General features: G+C 39.3%; 1 protein-coding gene and 1 long non-coding RNA gene across 2 annotated transcripts in view; one reads left to right on the top strand and one right to left on the bottom strand.

Moving 5' to 3' along the window:
• Positions 1–1,736: 1,736 nt before the first annotated feature.
• TXLNB (taxilin beta) overlaps positions 1,737–17,268 on the bottom strand; it is a 59,741-nt gene continuing 44,209 nt past the window's right edge. Inside the window, exons 8-10 of the mRNA XM_055535772.1 lie at positions 13,727–13,819; positions 9,128–9,223; positions 1,737–7,882 (exon numbers count right to left, since the gene is read on the bottom strand). Of these exons, the coding sequence (XP_055391747.1) occupies positions 6,947–7,882; positions 9,128–9,223; positions 13,727–13,819 (1,125 nt within the window). The 3' untranslated portion in view covers positions 1,737–6,946. The remainder of the gene's footprint in view (positions 7,883–9,127; positions 9,224–13,726; positions 13,820–17,268) is intronic.
• Positions 7,276–17,268, top strand: part of LOC129620082 (uncharacterized) — a 234,692-nt gene continuing 224,699 nt past the window's right edge. Inside the window, exon 1 of the long non-coding RNA XR_008698364.1 lies at positions 7,276–7,433. This is a non-coding gene — a long non-coding RNA (uncharacterized LOC129620082). The remainder of the gene's footprint in view (positions 7,434–17,268) is intronic.

Here is a 17,268-nt window from a genome sequence, read left to right on the forward strand (position 1 = left end):
ATGATGGAGTCATGAGTCAGTGGTGGCCGTCACCTTGGGCTGGTGGTGTGTGCGAGTATTTCATGAATAGCAGCCACTACCACTTATAGCCTTATACACCTGCCTGTTTGTTCAGAGGCAGATTGTCAGCCAAAATAGAATGAGCCTTGTGACACTGCAAGCAAAAAAATAAAGGATTAGCTGTGTAAACGGAAGTCTGCAACAAGACATGATCCTATAAAAACAAGCTAGCCACATGCCTAAAAGCACATGTATAGCATTTCAGCTTTTCAGTTCCTAGACATCATGCACATGCCATAAAACCCAGACACAACTACACACACTAATGTAGGCTCACGTCAACTTACTATGCAGTGGTATAGTTACAGTCAGCTATATGTGTTCACATAGAGACACATTATAGCACACACCTGCACAAAACTGCACACATACACTGGTCCATATAACACACAAACCTTGTAAATGCCCTCACACACAAGTACGCACTCAGACACATATACACTCACATATATATACATATACATGTATGTGTATATATGCATACATATACATTCACACACAAATAACCACACACACATTTCATATAATCTTCCTGCTCTACCAGGAACACACACTTTCCCACCTGGAGATCTGGGTGGCATTTGTAATGAAAATGCTCCTAGAGGTTTCCTTCCTGCTGTTTAGCTGCTGAAATTTGTGGGACAAGTAGTGGGAGGGATGCTCAAGTCAGAGTCAGATGACCAGGTGCTCTGATTGGGAGCAGATAGAGTTAAGATGTGGGTGGTCCTGAAATCCTTGGTTCAGCCTTGTAGCCACTGCCATTCCAGTGGCCACTATGGAACCTCACACATGGAAGGACTTCAATATTTGTTGAGAAAAATCAAGGAATTTGTGATTTACCCCTTAACGTTTTGTCTTTTAAAATTAAAAAACAATTTACTAGAGTAATCTCCTGTTTCTTTCCCCTTGCCTAACTTCAAATAGACGTGCCCAAGGTGATGTGCAGATCTCTTAGACTAAAACCTCCCTGGAGAGCAGAAAACACACATAACTTCTGAAGTCTTTTAAGAATTTAATCAGAGATGCCAAAACCCTCAGAGATCATCTAGTCCAAGGTAATCATTTTATAGTTGACTGAATTGAGGCCCCGCGATGTTAGATGGTTTCTCCAAAGTCACACAGCAAGTGGGCAGCAGAACAGGAACAAGAGACTCAACAGCCTGATTCCTGGTATCTACATTTTTCAGTTTGATTGGACATGAGTGATTTTATTCCAGGGAATGACTCTTTGATAAGAATGTTAAGAAAACAAAGACTTACTTGTAATATAGACTATATTACAATAGTCTATGAGGAATTACACTGGTTTGGGTAGAGCATTGCTATATTCGATTAAATCTTGCCTATGCTATCACACTGGTAGTATTTCAACTAATACATGTTTAACCACGTGACTTTAGATGTGATGAAAGGCATCTCTGTCATACTATTTTTATAACTTTGGACTCTGATTTTCTTAGCATATGGGATCCTTGACTATTCCATGGCTGTTTGCATCTGCCTGGTAGATATTAGAGCAATCTCAGGTTTACAATGGTTTTCAGCCTTGCCCAGCTTAATGGATATACTATAACTAGTGCCGGCAACCATCATTTCATTAGAGCAACAAAACCACTAACGGTCTCATTAACTTTGAAGAAATTAGATTTGCTTTAGAACATTGACCTTTGTTTAGCAGTGATGGATGGTATTATCATATGTTTCTTGTCACTTCATCAACTGGAGTTTGACTTTTTCTTGTTTTGTTATTTAAGGCATTTGTATTTCTTTAGAGTAGGTTTCCGATTTTTATATAATTTTTGAGCTGTGTTAGGTTTAGACACCTCACTCTAGCCTATGTCCAGGAGATTTACTTGGAAATGGTAGAATGTTTACGTGAACTGCATTGTATAACTTTTCCAAACAACGTATGTGTGCTGTGTATTTGTCTTTGCGTAGTCATGCTTATTCCATAAGCAATATAATAAACTTCCATGTAAGCATATAAAATTTGAATACACAGTGTGAATGCACAAATCTGGTGGCTATTAACAGCTATTACCCTCACTTGAACTACTGTGCTGTCCCAGTGTTAAATAAAAAAGATAATTTAAAATACACCATGATATAGTGAATACTGACAGTAGTTGTTAGTGTGATGAAGTCATGGGGAATTTTTCTGTTTTCTAAATATTCTATACTCTTTAATACTGAAAAGAACACATTTATTATTTTAAAAGAAAGGCAAATGAGAGACAATAAAACACGATGCTGAGAAACACATTTGTAAAAATCCCCCAAGTTGAAGTTACCATGTGGAGATGTGTGAATGTCATTACGGTATTTGCCCCTTATTGATGTTCTGTTTTCACAAAGGGGACCACCAATTGATGGTGGTCCTTTACTGCTCTTCATAAAGTTTTATCTTTTTATTTTTTCTTTTATATAATAGCTTTTCTCTCTCCTTCTTCCTTTCCCTCTCTTAACACATGGCTTTTTGCTTTGCTTCTTATGGTGGTTTGGTGTCATTTGTTGTAAGATGTCATCCACTGGCTATCAGTTCTGAGATAATGAGATAACATACCTTACACTAAGGTGTGTTTTAATTATGATATGAGGTAATGTAACATTATGATACATCACCTTTAAAAAATTCAAAGTTAAAATATAAAACATAGCCAATATTTTATCATAACTGTAAATAGAAAGAAGCCTCTAAAAATTGTATAACAGTTTAAAATTTTTGTAAATGGACTTAAAAATTAATTTGGGGTTAAAAAGAATCAGATGAAATTTCAAAATATAATAAACACTTCTTTCATTCATTCAAAAAATATTGTTATATATTGCCAATAAATAAGTAAGATGGATGTCGGTGTTAGTGGAAAGTCTGAGGCTCTAATATCCAGCAGGAAGGACTTACACTTGGATTTTACCAAGCTTGATTGTGCTGCTGAAATGATTTATCTCATTTCTCATCTCCTGATAGAGTGAAACAGCTTCTATGAATAGTTTTTATGCCATGGATCAATGAATTTTTAGGTTTCTTTTGCTAGTTAAATGTTTCTATCAAATATACTTATTCATGCAGGAAATGATTCCTTTTTATACTTTGTCCAGGAAAAATGATGCTAAGTATCCTTTGAAAATACAGGTGCAAAGACTCACCCATAGGAACAGAATTAAATCTATGTCAATTTTATACATGTGTGCTGTGTGTGTGTATATTCACACACATCTGCATCAGTGGATGCAGATGGAACTTCTGTCTGTGGAACTTCTATCAGGGGATACCACCAAGGAGACTCAACTTTAGGTATTGAGGATACAACTGAACAGTGCTAAGGAAAACCTTTAATGCTAACATTTTTGAATGTTTCTATTCTCATGGCATGCTCTCATGGATAAGCTAATGATAACTTTTAATTTTCAGGTTCAGAGATGGGAATTATTTAAGCCTTGTGCAAATTTAACCCATATACTCTATTTGCTCACTTCCTTCCTAAATCCTACTTGCCAGCTTATGATGGGAACAAATTTTAGAGACCAGAGTTATCATTTTTATTTCATATCTTCTTTTAGAGAATTCTTTACATTTTAATTACTTTTATTTTTTTTCTAAATACTGGATGTAACTACTGGTTAGAGAAGGGGCTAAGGAAGTTTTCCTGAAACGATCTCTCTCCTAATGGTGTATCTTAGCTTTATTGAAAAGCAGCCTCAGTTTTGCAACGAACACATAATACTTTTATCATTTCAGAAAAAGGAGATATTTTAAAAGTGTGTATCTATACAATACAAAAAGGGCAAGGTTTAATCTTTCTTTGCATTCTAGTTAAGCAATCCTCTTCTCCAAGTGTGCTAGGAAATGCCGTGTTCAAGAAGCCCCTCCTGGATCAAGATGGGTTGGGGAGAGGGAATAAGCAAAAGGCAGAACAATGGGCCTCTTCTGGTCTTACTAGAGAAAATGCTTAAGGTAGTTAGAGGAACTGGGTAGAGAAAGGAAAATAAGCTGACACCTTTGTTCACTCCCTCCCTCAGGGTATTTCAGAGAGGGCACCTTACAGAGAAACCTGTGGAGACCTAGTCTCAGGGGAGATTGGCACTGAAGTGTGATAGGTCTGAGGCAGTGATGGCCACCCACTGGGTTCTTTGCTCTCATTATACATGGGTCGTCATGTTCTTTACATCTCCCTTCTTCCCTCCCTCTTTCCTCTCTCTCTCACACACACAAACCAAGATTTCCAAAGTCTTCATGTACATCCTGTTCATAGACTAAAAATTCAACCAAGAGAATATAACCACAATCTGTGTTAGGTAATATTGAAACACAGGAGTAACAAAAGTAAAAATAAATATAAATAAAAAATTTAAAAAGAAAACCACTACTGGAGCATGTGGGAAGAGAGGTACCTTTTTAATAAATACATAAATTATAGTTATTTAATTTAGAAACCACCAATAACTCCAGTGTTTCTGGAACGCAGACTTATCACCTCTAGAATCAGTTACATGACCTTGATAAAGAAGAGAAATTCCTTATTCTTTTGGGTCTTATGAGTTATTGTTATAATTAGTAAGGCCAAAGGACTATAATAAAACATTCTTTGAATATTAAAATAATTATTTCAAAGCCTATATTAAGCCTTGCAAATTTTAGGCAAGTTATTGTATCTGAAATTTTGCCTAAGATATACACTGTCGTGAGTAATGTGTTGCCATGAAAGCTTTTGGATTAAAAAAATGAACTTTGGGTATTAGAATATTTGATTTACTAGATTTTGGCTCCTCTCCTGCCTCTTCCTCTTGCTCAACATTCAGACTAAGACTTTACTATGATTATCTAATCTTACCCATTCTTGGAAGTTCAGTTGCTGAAAATAAAGAGGAAGGAGACCCTCCTAGATTGTTCTAGTGCATATTTGGCTCTGAATTAAATGAACATTTAAATCTCGAAGATTTTCAGTTAATGTTGAATTTGGCTGGATACCCTGTGGTTATAACATCTTAAGCCTTTAAAAATACATGGGTTCTCAAATAGCGATATGCTTTTTTCCTGATTTTTTTCCCAACTAGCATTTTGTTATGACTCTCACTGTCTACATCAAACAAATTTTATGCAGTTTACAATGCTTATAGCATACGGTTGCCACCTACAAGTACTCTGTGTGCCTTAGCAGACAGCCACGTGCAACACTGAAGAACGATTTCTTGGATGAGTAGTAGAGAATCTTGCTTCTATCCATTTTTGTACTTTCAAGGTAGGACTGGGCTAGATGTTTTTTCCTCTTCCTCCCTTTCTCTCTTTCTTTTTCCTACCTCCCTCTCTTCTTTTCCTATTTCTCTGTTGCAGTCTCTCTTTACTACAGATACAGTAATTCATGCTGTCAGTATTATTAGAGGTTCTTATTATGCAATGATAATGTCATACTCAGGTGTTTCTAGCTTTTGCATCTCCTGAATCTTCACCTATTTTTCAAATCATTTTGAGTAGGAATCCATTTGTCCTTTGCTTTGTACTTCTGGCTGTACAGTATGCATTAAAGCAGAAAATGTGTTAGCTTGTACACCTCATCACTCATATTGAGACCCTGTGTAGGTTTCTGTTTCAGAAGAATAATAGCTTTTAGCTAAGCCATAATTGAGATGAGGGCTGAGTGTAATTTTCTGCTGCAAAGGAGAGGATTGGAAAGAAGGAGCAGAAGCTTTGAGAATTTAGACCACGAAAGCGACAGCAGGAGGTAGTGGGGAACCCTCTGGAGAGAGTGGTAGACACTCTCTCAGGGAGGCAACTGACGAGTTGGCAGGGTCATGTGAATATGGTCTCTTGAGACCTCTAGCTCAGAGTGGGGGGCGGGGGGGGGGGGGGATCAGAGCATAGCGTCTCAGTCTGAGGGTCCTCAACGCCTCCACCCCCTAGTTCCCTTTCCCACTTCCAACTCTTTCCTTGTAGGAAGCTGCCTCACCACATGAGCAGGTTGCAAAGCAATGGGCTGAGTTGTGTAAGAGAAGCAGCTGGAAGAGGTGAGCAGTCCACTGCTGTGATTGTTCCCCCCTTTTAGGGCCTCTTTTGGCTATCTTTGTGTCCATGCACTCTCTATAGCCTTGCAGTCTAACTCAACTGCTGTTCTGTCACTTAATCCGTTGGCTGAATTTATTGACCTATCATTAGGTTACTTATTTTTACCCAACATTATATGGCCTAATATTTGTGTTCTGAACCTATTTCTGATTCACAGAACATTAATCTACTGTAGTCCCAAGTGCAAGTAAGAGATAATTTTTTTTGATTAGCATCTAAATATTTTGCATGAGAGAAAGCCAAAAAGAGGTAAGAGAAATGTGTATGCAATATTTGCTTGCATACATGTATATAAAATATGCATGCATTTATGTGCATAGACACATATATGTATATATTCACACATATACATTATAAGCATACATACATATGCATATATTATTATATGTATATAATGTCTAACTGGAAACTGATCATCCATTTAACTTACTGTGGAACTTATTAAACTCGATGGAAATAAAGCATTACATTTTCAGTATTTATGTAGTGGAAGTCTTTAAACACCAAATCTTACTGTTGATTAAGAAATTGAATTAAGTACCATCTTAATGGCAAATTAATATAGATTTGCTATGCTGTATGTTTTGTTGTCATTTGGGAAAATTATACTATCAACCAACGTTAGACAGAAAAGCTCCAAGTCAATTATAAATTGAGAACAAATAGCAAAGGCTGAAGATACTTTACATAATACTTAAAACTGTATTGATTCTAATTAAGCCTCTTCCATTAGACCTCCCTAGCCCTTAATGCCTCCTTCAGGAGATAATCTGTTACCACGATGATGGAAAGTCAGGAAGAACAGCCTCCAAAGGCAGAGGAGTCTTAGTCTACTCCTTCCAGATTGGTGTCAGCCACTTTGGGCAGTGGGGGTCCACCTGAGGCCCCTCCTGGCAGCCCCTCTGCTGTTGGTGGGGGCTGTGTCATGGGCTCACATCCAGACTCCCTAGCTGGCAGGTGTGCTCCCACTGCAGGTGGTGGGGCGGAACATTTGGCCTCCATCACACATAAGAAGGTCTCAGCTGGGGGCCCCAGGGCTTGACCGGAAGTCGCTGCCTCAGGCTTCCGGGGCTGCCCGTTCACTTCCATCACCGGTAGCGAGGCCTCGGCTGTGGGCTCCTGGGCTTGACCTGAAGCTGCCTCCGGCTTCCAGGGCTGCTCATTGGCCTTCACCACCGGTAGGGAGGGCTTGGCTGGGGCCTTCGGGGCCTGACTGGAAGCTGCTGCCTCTGGCTTCCGGTTCTGCTGATCAGCAGGTGCTGCACCAGGGGGACCATCGTCTTGGGCCTCAGCTCCTGTCTCGGCTCTGAGGGTAGGTTCTGTCTCACTGACTCTCTTGTCCTCAGCCTGAGGATTTGGGGGAGGCAGGGGGATTTCTGAATGGCATGCGGGACTCAGAGGAGCTTGTTCCAGCCCACTGAGGGCCGTGTTGCAGTCCCCTGGAGGACTGTCGACTTCTGGGTGGATTTCTTTGGATACGTCAAGGGTTGACTCTGGACAATGCATTATCATGAAGGCCGCCGCGAGATTTTGCACAGCCTTGTGAACCTTGTTGGCTTCCTCTGCGTCAGCCTCTTCATTCACAGAGGTGTTTGGCTCGTCATCAGAGGTGTGCTGACCTTGATCATCCTTTTCTGGCATTTTTGCTTCTCTAATTTTTTTATAGAGTTCATTTCTCTCTTCTTGTAAAGCTCGACAGAGGTTCTCTAACCTTCCAATTTTCATCACGAAGCACTCATATTCTTTAGCTCTCAATGCTTTCTGTGATTTAAATACACACACACAAACAAAAGGGTAGGAAAAGTAAAACTGCCAGGTTTTACTGGAGTAAAGTAAAATGCTCTCTGGAGACAATCAAAATCATTAATCCAGGGATTTGTCTGTTAGGCTCTGACCACAGGGTGGTGGCTGAACAGATACTTGGTCAGGGACATCACTTCTATTTTTGCATTATGTTGGAGACTTTGATAGAATTTTAATCCACTTTTTTTTTTTTAAGGAAAGAAAGATAGCAAAGCTTCTTTCTGCTTCAGTCTAAGGCTTCTAAAAATCTTAAAATAGATGCATTTTCTGCTTCTAAGACTTAGAAGGAATAAGCAGAGGCTTGCGGCAAAATGACTGAGATGGACTGGGATTTGGCGGTCAGCAACGCCTTATCTGCCCTATAGATAAACTGCTATATGCTAATTCAGCAACTGTTTGATTTCTGTTTATGAATTATAAGCACATCTCTTTGGAATTGGTTGTAGTTTGGGATGAATTGTTAAAATAGTAATTATATCCAGAGAAAGTAACCACACTCTTTCATGATGCTGCTCAAACTATTCAGTTCTCCTTTTCTCTAGAAATGTTGGTGTGTTTGTGCATGGAATCATCTTACTTCTCCACCCCACCCCCCAACCCTCCCCCACCCTTCTGCTTTGTGCTACTCTGTACCTTTTAAGACTTTTTTTTTTCACCTGTAAGCCCTGCCTCTCATGTTAAGGGTCATGTATCTTTGCTTTTTATGATCTCAAAACCTCCAGAGCCTGACGTAATATCAGTATTTAAATGCCTGTTGGAGGAATTAAACAATGTACATGCACATCTGTCTGTAAATTAGCACATACCCTGGGTGCTTGGGCTGGTGTTTTCTCTCAGTATGCTTGAATCAATTAATAAATTTATTCTGCATCTGTTATGTGTCCGGCACCAGGGAAATTCAAAGACAGGTAAAACACTCATCCTGGCTTTGAGGAATTCACAGTCCAGCAGGTGTGGTGCTGTCTTGGGCACAGCTTTGGAATCAACAAGTAGGCATGTGACTTAGGGTCACAGTGCTCTTTGAGTCTGGACCCAACTCTAAATTACTTTTGCTTTGATTATTTTTTATCAGACTATCATATACCACACCCTAGAAAAAACTCAGCTCTTCAGAGGTCATCGTTTGTGCTATTAGGGCATAATTATTTTCTGAGTATGAATGTATTGACAAGGGATGATGAGCAAAGGGAAAAAGTTCCTCACCTCTTCAATCATGTCCAACAGAGCTTTGTTACAGTTCTCAAACCGAGCTTTCCATGTGGCTGTGTCCTTTTCCAGCTTCTTCATTTTCTTAGTGGTCTACAGAAATTATAGTATTTTAATGTTAATTCTGAACAGTTAATATATCAGAGAAACTATCAGTTCCATATGTGACATCAAGAAAAAGTCCTTTCATTACTAGGTGCTGAAGCAAGCAAAAATTCAATGTCAAGGAATGAAGATTGAGTGGAAAATGTCATGATTTATTTCTGAAGCATCTAAGTCAGTGGTGAACAAACTTATTTGCACCAGAGCCAGTTCAGGAGAAAGAAAACTACTTAGGTCCTTCCTTTTTTGTCATTGTGTTTTGTTTTGTTTAAAAGTAAAAATAACTTTATTGAGTTCCAAGAATAAGCTTGAAATTTAGATTATTTACTGTATTGAATGCAAGACTGTTAATGAGAAAGTTGGACTGGCTTTTTTGCTATTAAAATGTTGATAGTATCTGGGCACATTTGAGAAGTAGCCACAAAAAGGCAACTTCCAGTTTTCTCAGCCTTCGTATTTGTAGAGTGCAGTAAGATTCAGAATGTGATTACATGTGTTATTCATTTCATCCTTGAGCCAGTCCCCCAAGGAAGGTTGTTTTCACCTCTGCTTTATAAATGGGGAAACTAAGGTTCAGAGAGATGGAGTAATGATTCAGGTGAATTTTCAGAGGAGTAGGGCTGGAGTCATTTCCATTTAATGCAACATATGCAGAGTGCCTGCTGGTGGCTAGGCAGAGGCTGGGTGTAGGGTATACAGAAATGAATAAAATGCAGCCTAGCTTTTGCAAATCTGAAACTACTCTGCATTCCTGGCTATAGGATCTCCTCTCTGTTTGGATGATGTGAAGGACAGGGCTTGTATTCAGGGACAGTTACCCTGGATTAACTACACATGGGCACTGGTTGTTTCATGCCAAAAAGCCTAAGGTTGGGTCTGCTTGGAGGCCCAGGTTATTGGCTTCTGGGCTCTGTAGAGAAGCTACATGAGCCTCCAGTGCTTTTTTATTTTCATCATTTCTTAACTGAGTTAATAGTTAATATTAACTTTTTAAATGTCATCAGCCCCTTTAGGAATTTAATGAAATCTACGAAAAGTGGAGGAGAAGGAAATGACAACCCACTCCAGTATTCTTGCCTGGAGAATCCCAGGGACAGGGGATCCTGGTGGGCTGCCATCTATGGGGTTGTGCAGAGTCGGACACGACTGAAGCAACTTAGCAGCAGTAGCAGCATGGAAAGTGGAAGTGAAAAATAGATTCCAAGGGATTAGATCTGATAGATAAGAGTGCCTGAAGAACTATTGATGGAGGTTGGTAACATTGTACAGGAGGTGGTGATCAAAACCATCCCCAATAAGAAGAAATGCAAAAAGACAAAATGGTTGTCTGACAAGGCCTTACAAATAGCTGAGAAAAGAAGAGAAGCTAAAGGCAAAGGAGAAAAGGAAAGATATACCCATCTGAATGCAGAGTTTGAAAGAATAGCAAGGAGAGATGAGAAACCTTCCTCAATGATAATTGCAAAGTAGAGGAAAACAATAGAATGGGAAAGACTAGAGACCTCTTCAAGAAAATTAGAGACACCAAGGGAGCATTTCATATAAAGATGAGCACAATAAAGGACAGAAATGGTATGGACCTAACAGAAGCAGAAGATATTAAGAAGAGGTGGCAAGGATACACAGAAGAACTATACAAAAGAGATCTAATGACTCAGACAGCCGTGATGGTGTGATCACTCACCTAGAGCCAGACATCATCGAGTGTGAAGTCAAGTGGGCTTTAGGAAGCATTGTTTTCCTCTATGAACAAAGCTAGTGGAGGTGATGGAATTCCAGTTGAGCTATTTCAAATTCTAAAAGATGTTAAAGTGCTGCACTCTATGCCAGCAAATCTGGAAAACTCAGTAGTGGCCACAGGACTGGAAAAGGTCAGTTTTCATTCTAATCCCAAAGAAAGGCAACGCCAAAGAATGTTCAAACTACCTCACAATTGCACTCATCTCACACACTAGCAAAGTGATGCTCAAAATTCTCTAAGCCAGACTTCAACAATACATGAACCGAGTACTTCCAGATGTTCAAGCTGGATTTAGAAAAGGCAGAGGAACCAGAGATCTAATTGCCAACATCTGTTGGATCATAGAGAAAGCAAGGGAATTCCAGAAGAACATTATTTTTGCTTCATGCTAAAGCTTTTGACTGTTTGGATCACAATAAACTGTGGAAAATTCTGAAAGAGATGGGCATACCAGACCACCTTAGCTGCTTCCTGAGAAATCTGTATGCAGGTGAAGAAGCAAGAGTTAGAACTGGACATGGAACAACAGACTTGTTCCAAATTGAGAAAGGAGTACATCAAGGCCATATATTGTCACCTTGCTTATTTAACTTCTGTGCAGAGTACATCATGTGAAATGGCTGGGCTGGATGAAGCACAAGCTGGAATCAAGATTGCTGGGAGAAATATCAATAACTTCAGATATGCAGATGACACCCCCTTATGGCAGAGAGTGAAGAGGAACTGAAGAGCCTTTTGATGAAAGTGAAGGAGGAGAGTGAAAAAGCTGGCTTAAAACTCAACATTCAAAAAACAAAGATCATGGCATCCGGTCCTATCACTTCATGAGAAATAGATGAGTAAACAATGGAAACAATGAGAGACTTTATTTTCTTGGGCTCCAAAATCACTGCAGATGGTGAGTACAGCCATGAAATTAAGACACTTGCTCCTTGGAAGAAAAGCTATGACCAACCTAGACAGCATATTAAAAAGCAGATGCATTACTTTGCCAAAAAAGGTCTGTTTAGTCAAAGCTATGGTTTTTCCAGTAGTCATGTATGGATATGAGAGTTGGACCATAAAGAAAGCTAGCACTAAAGAATTGATGCTTTTGAACTATGGTGTTGGAGAAGACTCTTGAGTATCCCTTGGACTGCAAGGAGATCAAACCAGTCAATCCTGAAGGAAATCAGTCCTGAATATTCATTGAAAGAACTAATGCTGAAGCTGAAGCTCCAGTACTTTGGCCGCCTGATGCAAAGAACTGACTCATTGGCAAAGACCCTGATGGTGGGAAAGATTGAAGGCAGGATTACAACAGAGGATGAGATGGTTGGATGGCATCACTGACTCAATGGACATGAGTTTGAGCAAGCTCTGGGAGTTGGTGATGGACAGAGAAGCCTGGCGTGCTACAGTCCATTCGGTGGCAAAGAGTCAGACATGACTGAGCGACAGAACTGAACTGATGGGACTACACCTAAAGAAATGCAGTATGCATATCATTTTTTTTTTTTTTGCTAATTCTAGTAAAAGTCTATAAATGAACTTCAGATAAAAAATTTTGCTCTAATATTTAACTGATTCTTAAAACTATTTAATTTTGAAATAATATTTTTATACTCTAATATTTATTCCAAATTAAAACTCTGTAATTAAAAAAATATTTTTAAATGGATGAATCCTTTCTGGAGTGGGAAAGTTGTAACTTTTAAGAAATGTTGACCTATTAAGTTTGCTTGTGAATGGTGAAATTTATCATATATGTTTGTGAAATTTTTTTTTAAAAGAATGTTTTCTATACTAAAAAGAGGTTAATGCTAGTTCCTGTTCAGAAAAACAGTTCTGATGCTGATTTTGTTTTGGGAAAACAATGAATTAAATAAAATTTAAACATTATGTCCAATAATAAAATTAGCAACTTATATTTGTAAAAGTGGACTTCCCTGGTGGCTCAGTGGTAAAGAATTTGCCTACCAATGCAGGAGACATGGGTTTGATCCCTAGGTCAAGAAGATTCCCTGGAGGAGGAAATGACTACCCACAACAGTATTCTTGCCTGGAAAATCTGTGGACAGAGAAGCCTGGTGGGCTATAGCTCATGGGGTTGCAAAAGAGTCTGACATGACATAGTGACTAAAACAACAACAAACAATACAACTTGTAAGACTTTTAAAAAGTTAAAAATCCTTAAAAATACATTAACTTATTTGTACTTCACAATCTTGTGACATAGGCAAGAAAAATAGCATTTTAATAAGGGAGAAGTTAAGTGAATTGTTTACTGCTACTTGATGAGTAAGAGCATGCCCAGAATTTGAATTCAGACTTCTCATTAAAGATTGTCTTAGTTATATCATATTACATATATTCTCTATGAAATGGTATTTTCTACTCTAACATTCTGCTCTTGCATATTTGTATGAAAGTTTTTTTTTAATCATTAGAAGATTTGATATTTTTATTTCAGCATAAACAACATAATATTATATTGCTAGCTCTTTTCTTTTTAAACCTCTCCATGGACTAGAAAAAGAAAATATTCTTCCTCAGGGTGAAAATGTATCCTGGTGTTTTTTGATTCTTCCTAAAATTAATCTGCCAGATATTTAACCAATAAAATACAGCCCAGATCTCATTTGCATGTATAAATGTTTTATTACTTCATGAAATGCACTGAAATATCTTAGCGAGAGAAAAATGAACCCAAAGGAAAATTGCCTGTCAAAATAGAAAATGTCAGTATTTTGTGGGAGATAAGCAATACTCACTTTATCCATTTCTTGTTTGAAAGTGGCAAACACCTCATTGCTTTTTGTCAGTGTGCTCTGAAACTCTTCAAACCTTCCAGAGTAGAGAGTAAGCTGTAAACAGGGGAAAGAGTAGAATTGTTTTAGGCCTGCTTTCCTGTTTTAGGAATGCTTCCAAAACAAAACCACCTGTCATTGTTTGTTATTTGAAAAGGAAAATGATTTAAGAGAATTCTCAATACAATGTTAGTGATATGTTCAATTCTTTTTACTTTGCGATCAGCCTAGGTCAGTGAGTATGACTGAAGTACTTCTTTAAAGAAAAATGACATAATAAAATATATCATCACCATTTCATTGTATCATTATTTTTACCAACAAACATTTATTGAGCTCTGACTGAACATAGCAAGGACTGTTATGTACAAAAGCATTTAACCTGTATCTGCTGTTTTTGAGGGAATCCCAAAGACAACTTGATTACAGAACAGTGAGCACAAAGTACCAAATTAGTTAAGTACTGATCAGAGAATGAGATAAATGTGGCAGGTGATGATATAAGTCACATTTTTGTAGAGAAGGTGAGCCTTGGGCTTGGTCTTGAGGGAAGGGAGATCTGGGCCAGATATGGACTAGGGATACTGCCGTTATGTGCTTGTGCCATTATAAGCACATGCCATTTCCCTTTTTGACATTGTGGTTTTGTGTGTTTTTGAATACAGTGTTCTAGCCAATAGCAGTTAAATGTTCCTTTTCAAGGAAATGAGTTTATTATACCAATTTTTAATAGAAATTATCATTGGAAGGACTGATGCTGAAGCTGAAGCTCCAGTAGTTTGGCCACCCAATGCGAAGAACCAGCTCATTGGAAAAGACCCTGATGCTGGGGAAGATTGAAGGCAAAAGGAGAAGGCAGCAGAGAATGACATGGTTAGATAGCATCACCAAGTCAATGGACATGAATTTGAGCAAACTCCGGGAGATAGTGAAGGACAGGGGAGTCTGGCATGCTGCAGTCCATGGGATTGCAGAGTCGGACATGACTTAGCAGCTGACCAATGATGATGGTGATACCAATTTTAATGGAAATAATGAGGAAGAAGTGCATTTTTCTAATTTGCACCAAAAAATATCTTATGGATGCAGGTATTGAGAAGAGCCTCTGTACTTCCACATTTCAAGGCTTGTATTTGGGGTAGGAGTAGGGTAAGATTGGGAAGGAGATTATATAAATACTTGATTGTTACTGACAGTGATATAATAATAAAATCTTACTTTTGAAAATAATTTTAGGATAGCATGTTTGGAGTGAGTGGAGATTTAATATGGATGATTCTAGTTTACTGACGTGGAACTCTTCCATATTTAAATGAGACTTTGGTACTCTTGAACATCTGGAATAGCCTGAAGTCCTCAGTTGGGCCCCACCTGACTGGTAGGACATGTGGGACTGTCTTTTCAAAAGCATATAAGAGTGATAGCCAGTAGGTTGGAGAGTTCCCAGTCTTGGCAATGGGACTTCAGAGGGATTGTGTGGGAATCAACTCCTAGAACCAAGAAAATCAGCTCATCTAGAATGGTTCATGGGAGAAGGCAATGGCACCCCACTCCAGTACTCTTGCCTGGAAAATCCCATGGATGGAGGAGCCTGGTAGGCTGCAGTCCATGGGGTCCCAAAGAGTTGGACACGACTTCACTTTCACTTTCACTTTTCACTTTCATGCATTGGAGAAGGAAATGGCAACCCACTCCAGTGTTCTTGCCTGGAGAATCCCAGGGACGGGGGAGCCTGGAGGGCTGCCGTCTATGGGGTTCCACAGAGTCGGACATGACTGAAGCGACTTAGCAGCAGCAGCAGAATGGTTCATTCTCACATGATTCAGAATAGCAGAGGTTTTACTGCAGTACATGGGCTTCCCTTGTGGCTCAGCTGGTAAAGAATCTGCCTGCAATGCGGGAGACCTGGGTTTGATCCCTGGGTTGGGAAGATCTCCTGGAGAAGGGAAACGGCTACCCACTCCAGTATTCTGGCCTGGAGAATTCCATGGACTGTATGGTCCATGGGGTCACAAAGAGCTGAGGAACTTTCACTTTACTGCAGTACACGATAACAGTAAAATAACATAAATCCTTTCATAAGAAACAGATTTTCCAAAGAAAAATCAAAACAACAGCTCATCAGCATTTTGAAATCAGTCATTAACAATGTGAATAGGTGATAAATTTGGGGTAACTCTAGTGTCTTAAACGTTTTCTCATGATTCCTTGCCATACAGACTGAAAAAGACTGGGTTCAGCGTCATCAGGGAATTCACGGCCAGGAAAGCTTTTAGACACATAGTTCAAAGAACAACACAGTTAACCCTTGAACAAAGCAGGGGGTTAGGGGCATTGACCCTCCATGAAGTGCAAAATCTGTGTATAATATATAGTCAGCCCTCTGTATTCCCAGTTCCTCATCTCTGCAGTTCCCTATCCATAGATTCAATCAATGTCAGATACTGCAGTACTATAGTATTTGCTATTGGAAAAAAACACAAACAAACCATGCATGATCAGATCTTCACAGTTCAAATGTGTATTGTTCAAGGGTCAAAACTAACTCATTATGTGCAATGCACTCTTGACATATTCTGTTTAATTTAATAAATCTGTTTCATTTTCTCCACAGACAAGTGGCTAGGATTCACTGAATTGATTTCAGGGTGCATGAACAGGTCAAGTCCCTCAGTTTGAGGATAAGCCCCTGTGGGACTGCCTGCCTGTGGGAATAACCATCCCAGCTGATCTTCACCTATCACAAAATCCATTCATTTGCATTTTGGACCCAGTCTCCTCCTGTTAACTTCTTTTCTTTATTCTCCTCTTTCTTTTCCCAACTTTTCAGTAATTCCATTAGAATTACAGTGGTTGTATAGATATGGTCTCCTGAGCTGATCCTCCCAAACCCTCTCTTGCAGTCCTATAGCTGCAGGCTGCAGACAAGAGGGGAAAGCGGGGCCATGTGTGTGCTCTGTTTCACCTGTGCAACCTTGACAGGGGACTTCCCTGGTGGCTCAGCAGTAAGAATCCGCCTGCAACGCAGGAGACATAGGTGAGATTCCTGGGTCAGGAAGATCCCCTGGAGAAGGGAATGGCAACCCACTCCAGTATTCTTGCCTGAAAAATTCCATGGACAGAGGAGCCTGGTGGGGTACAGTCCATGGGGTCACAAAGAGTTGGACATGACTGAAGCGACTGAGCATCCATGCATGCATGCAACCTTGACAAGATCAGCGGGAGCAACCACACCCTCCCTGACCAGCTATCTTCTTCTTTGGGCTGAGTGTTCTTTTGATGTATAAACTGGGTGGATTTTGTTTTCCTCCTCTATGTTTTCTTGTGTCATGGAGAAGACAGATACACCAAAGTTCGAGGGATTAGTGTCTCACTTCATCACCACTTTGGCCTTTTTCTAGTGACCCTCAACTTTCTTGTCTTTTAAATTGGGTAAAATACATACAACATTCACTGTCTTAACCATTTTAAGTGTACAGTTCAATATTGTTAAGTAAATTCACATT

This window comes from Bubalus kerabau, chromosome 9, assembly GCF_029407905.1.
Source record: "Bubalus kerabau isolate K-KA32 ecotype Philippines breed swamp buffalo chromosome 9, PCC_UOA_SB_1v2, whole genome shotgun sequence".
NCBI lineage: Eukaryota > Metazoa > Chordata > Mammalia > Artiodactyla > Bovidae > Bubalus > Bubalus kerabau.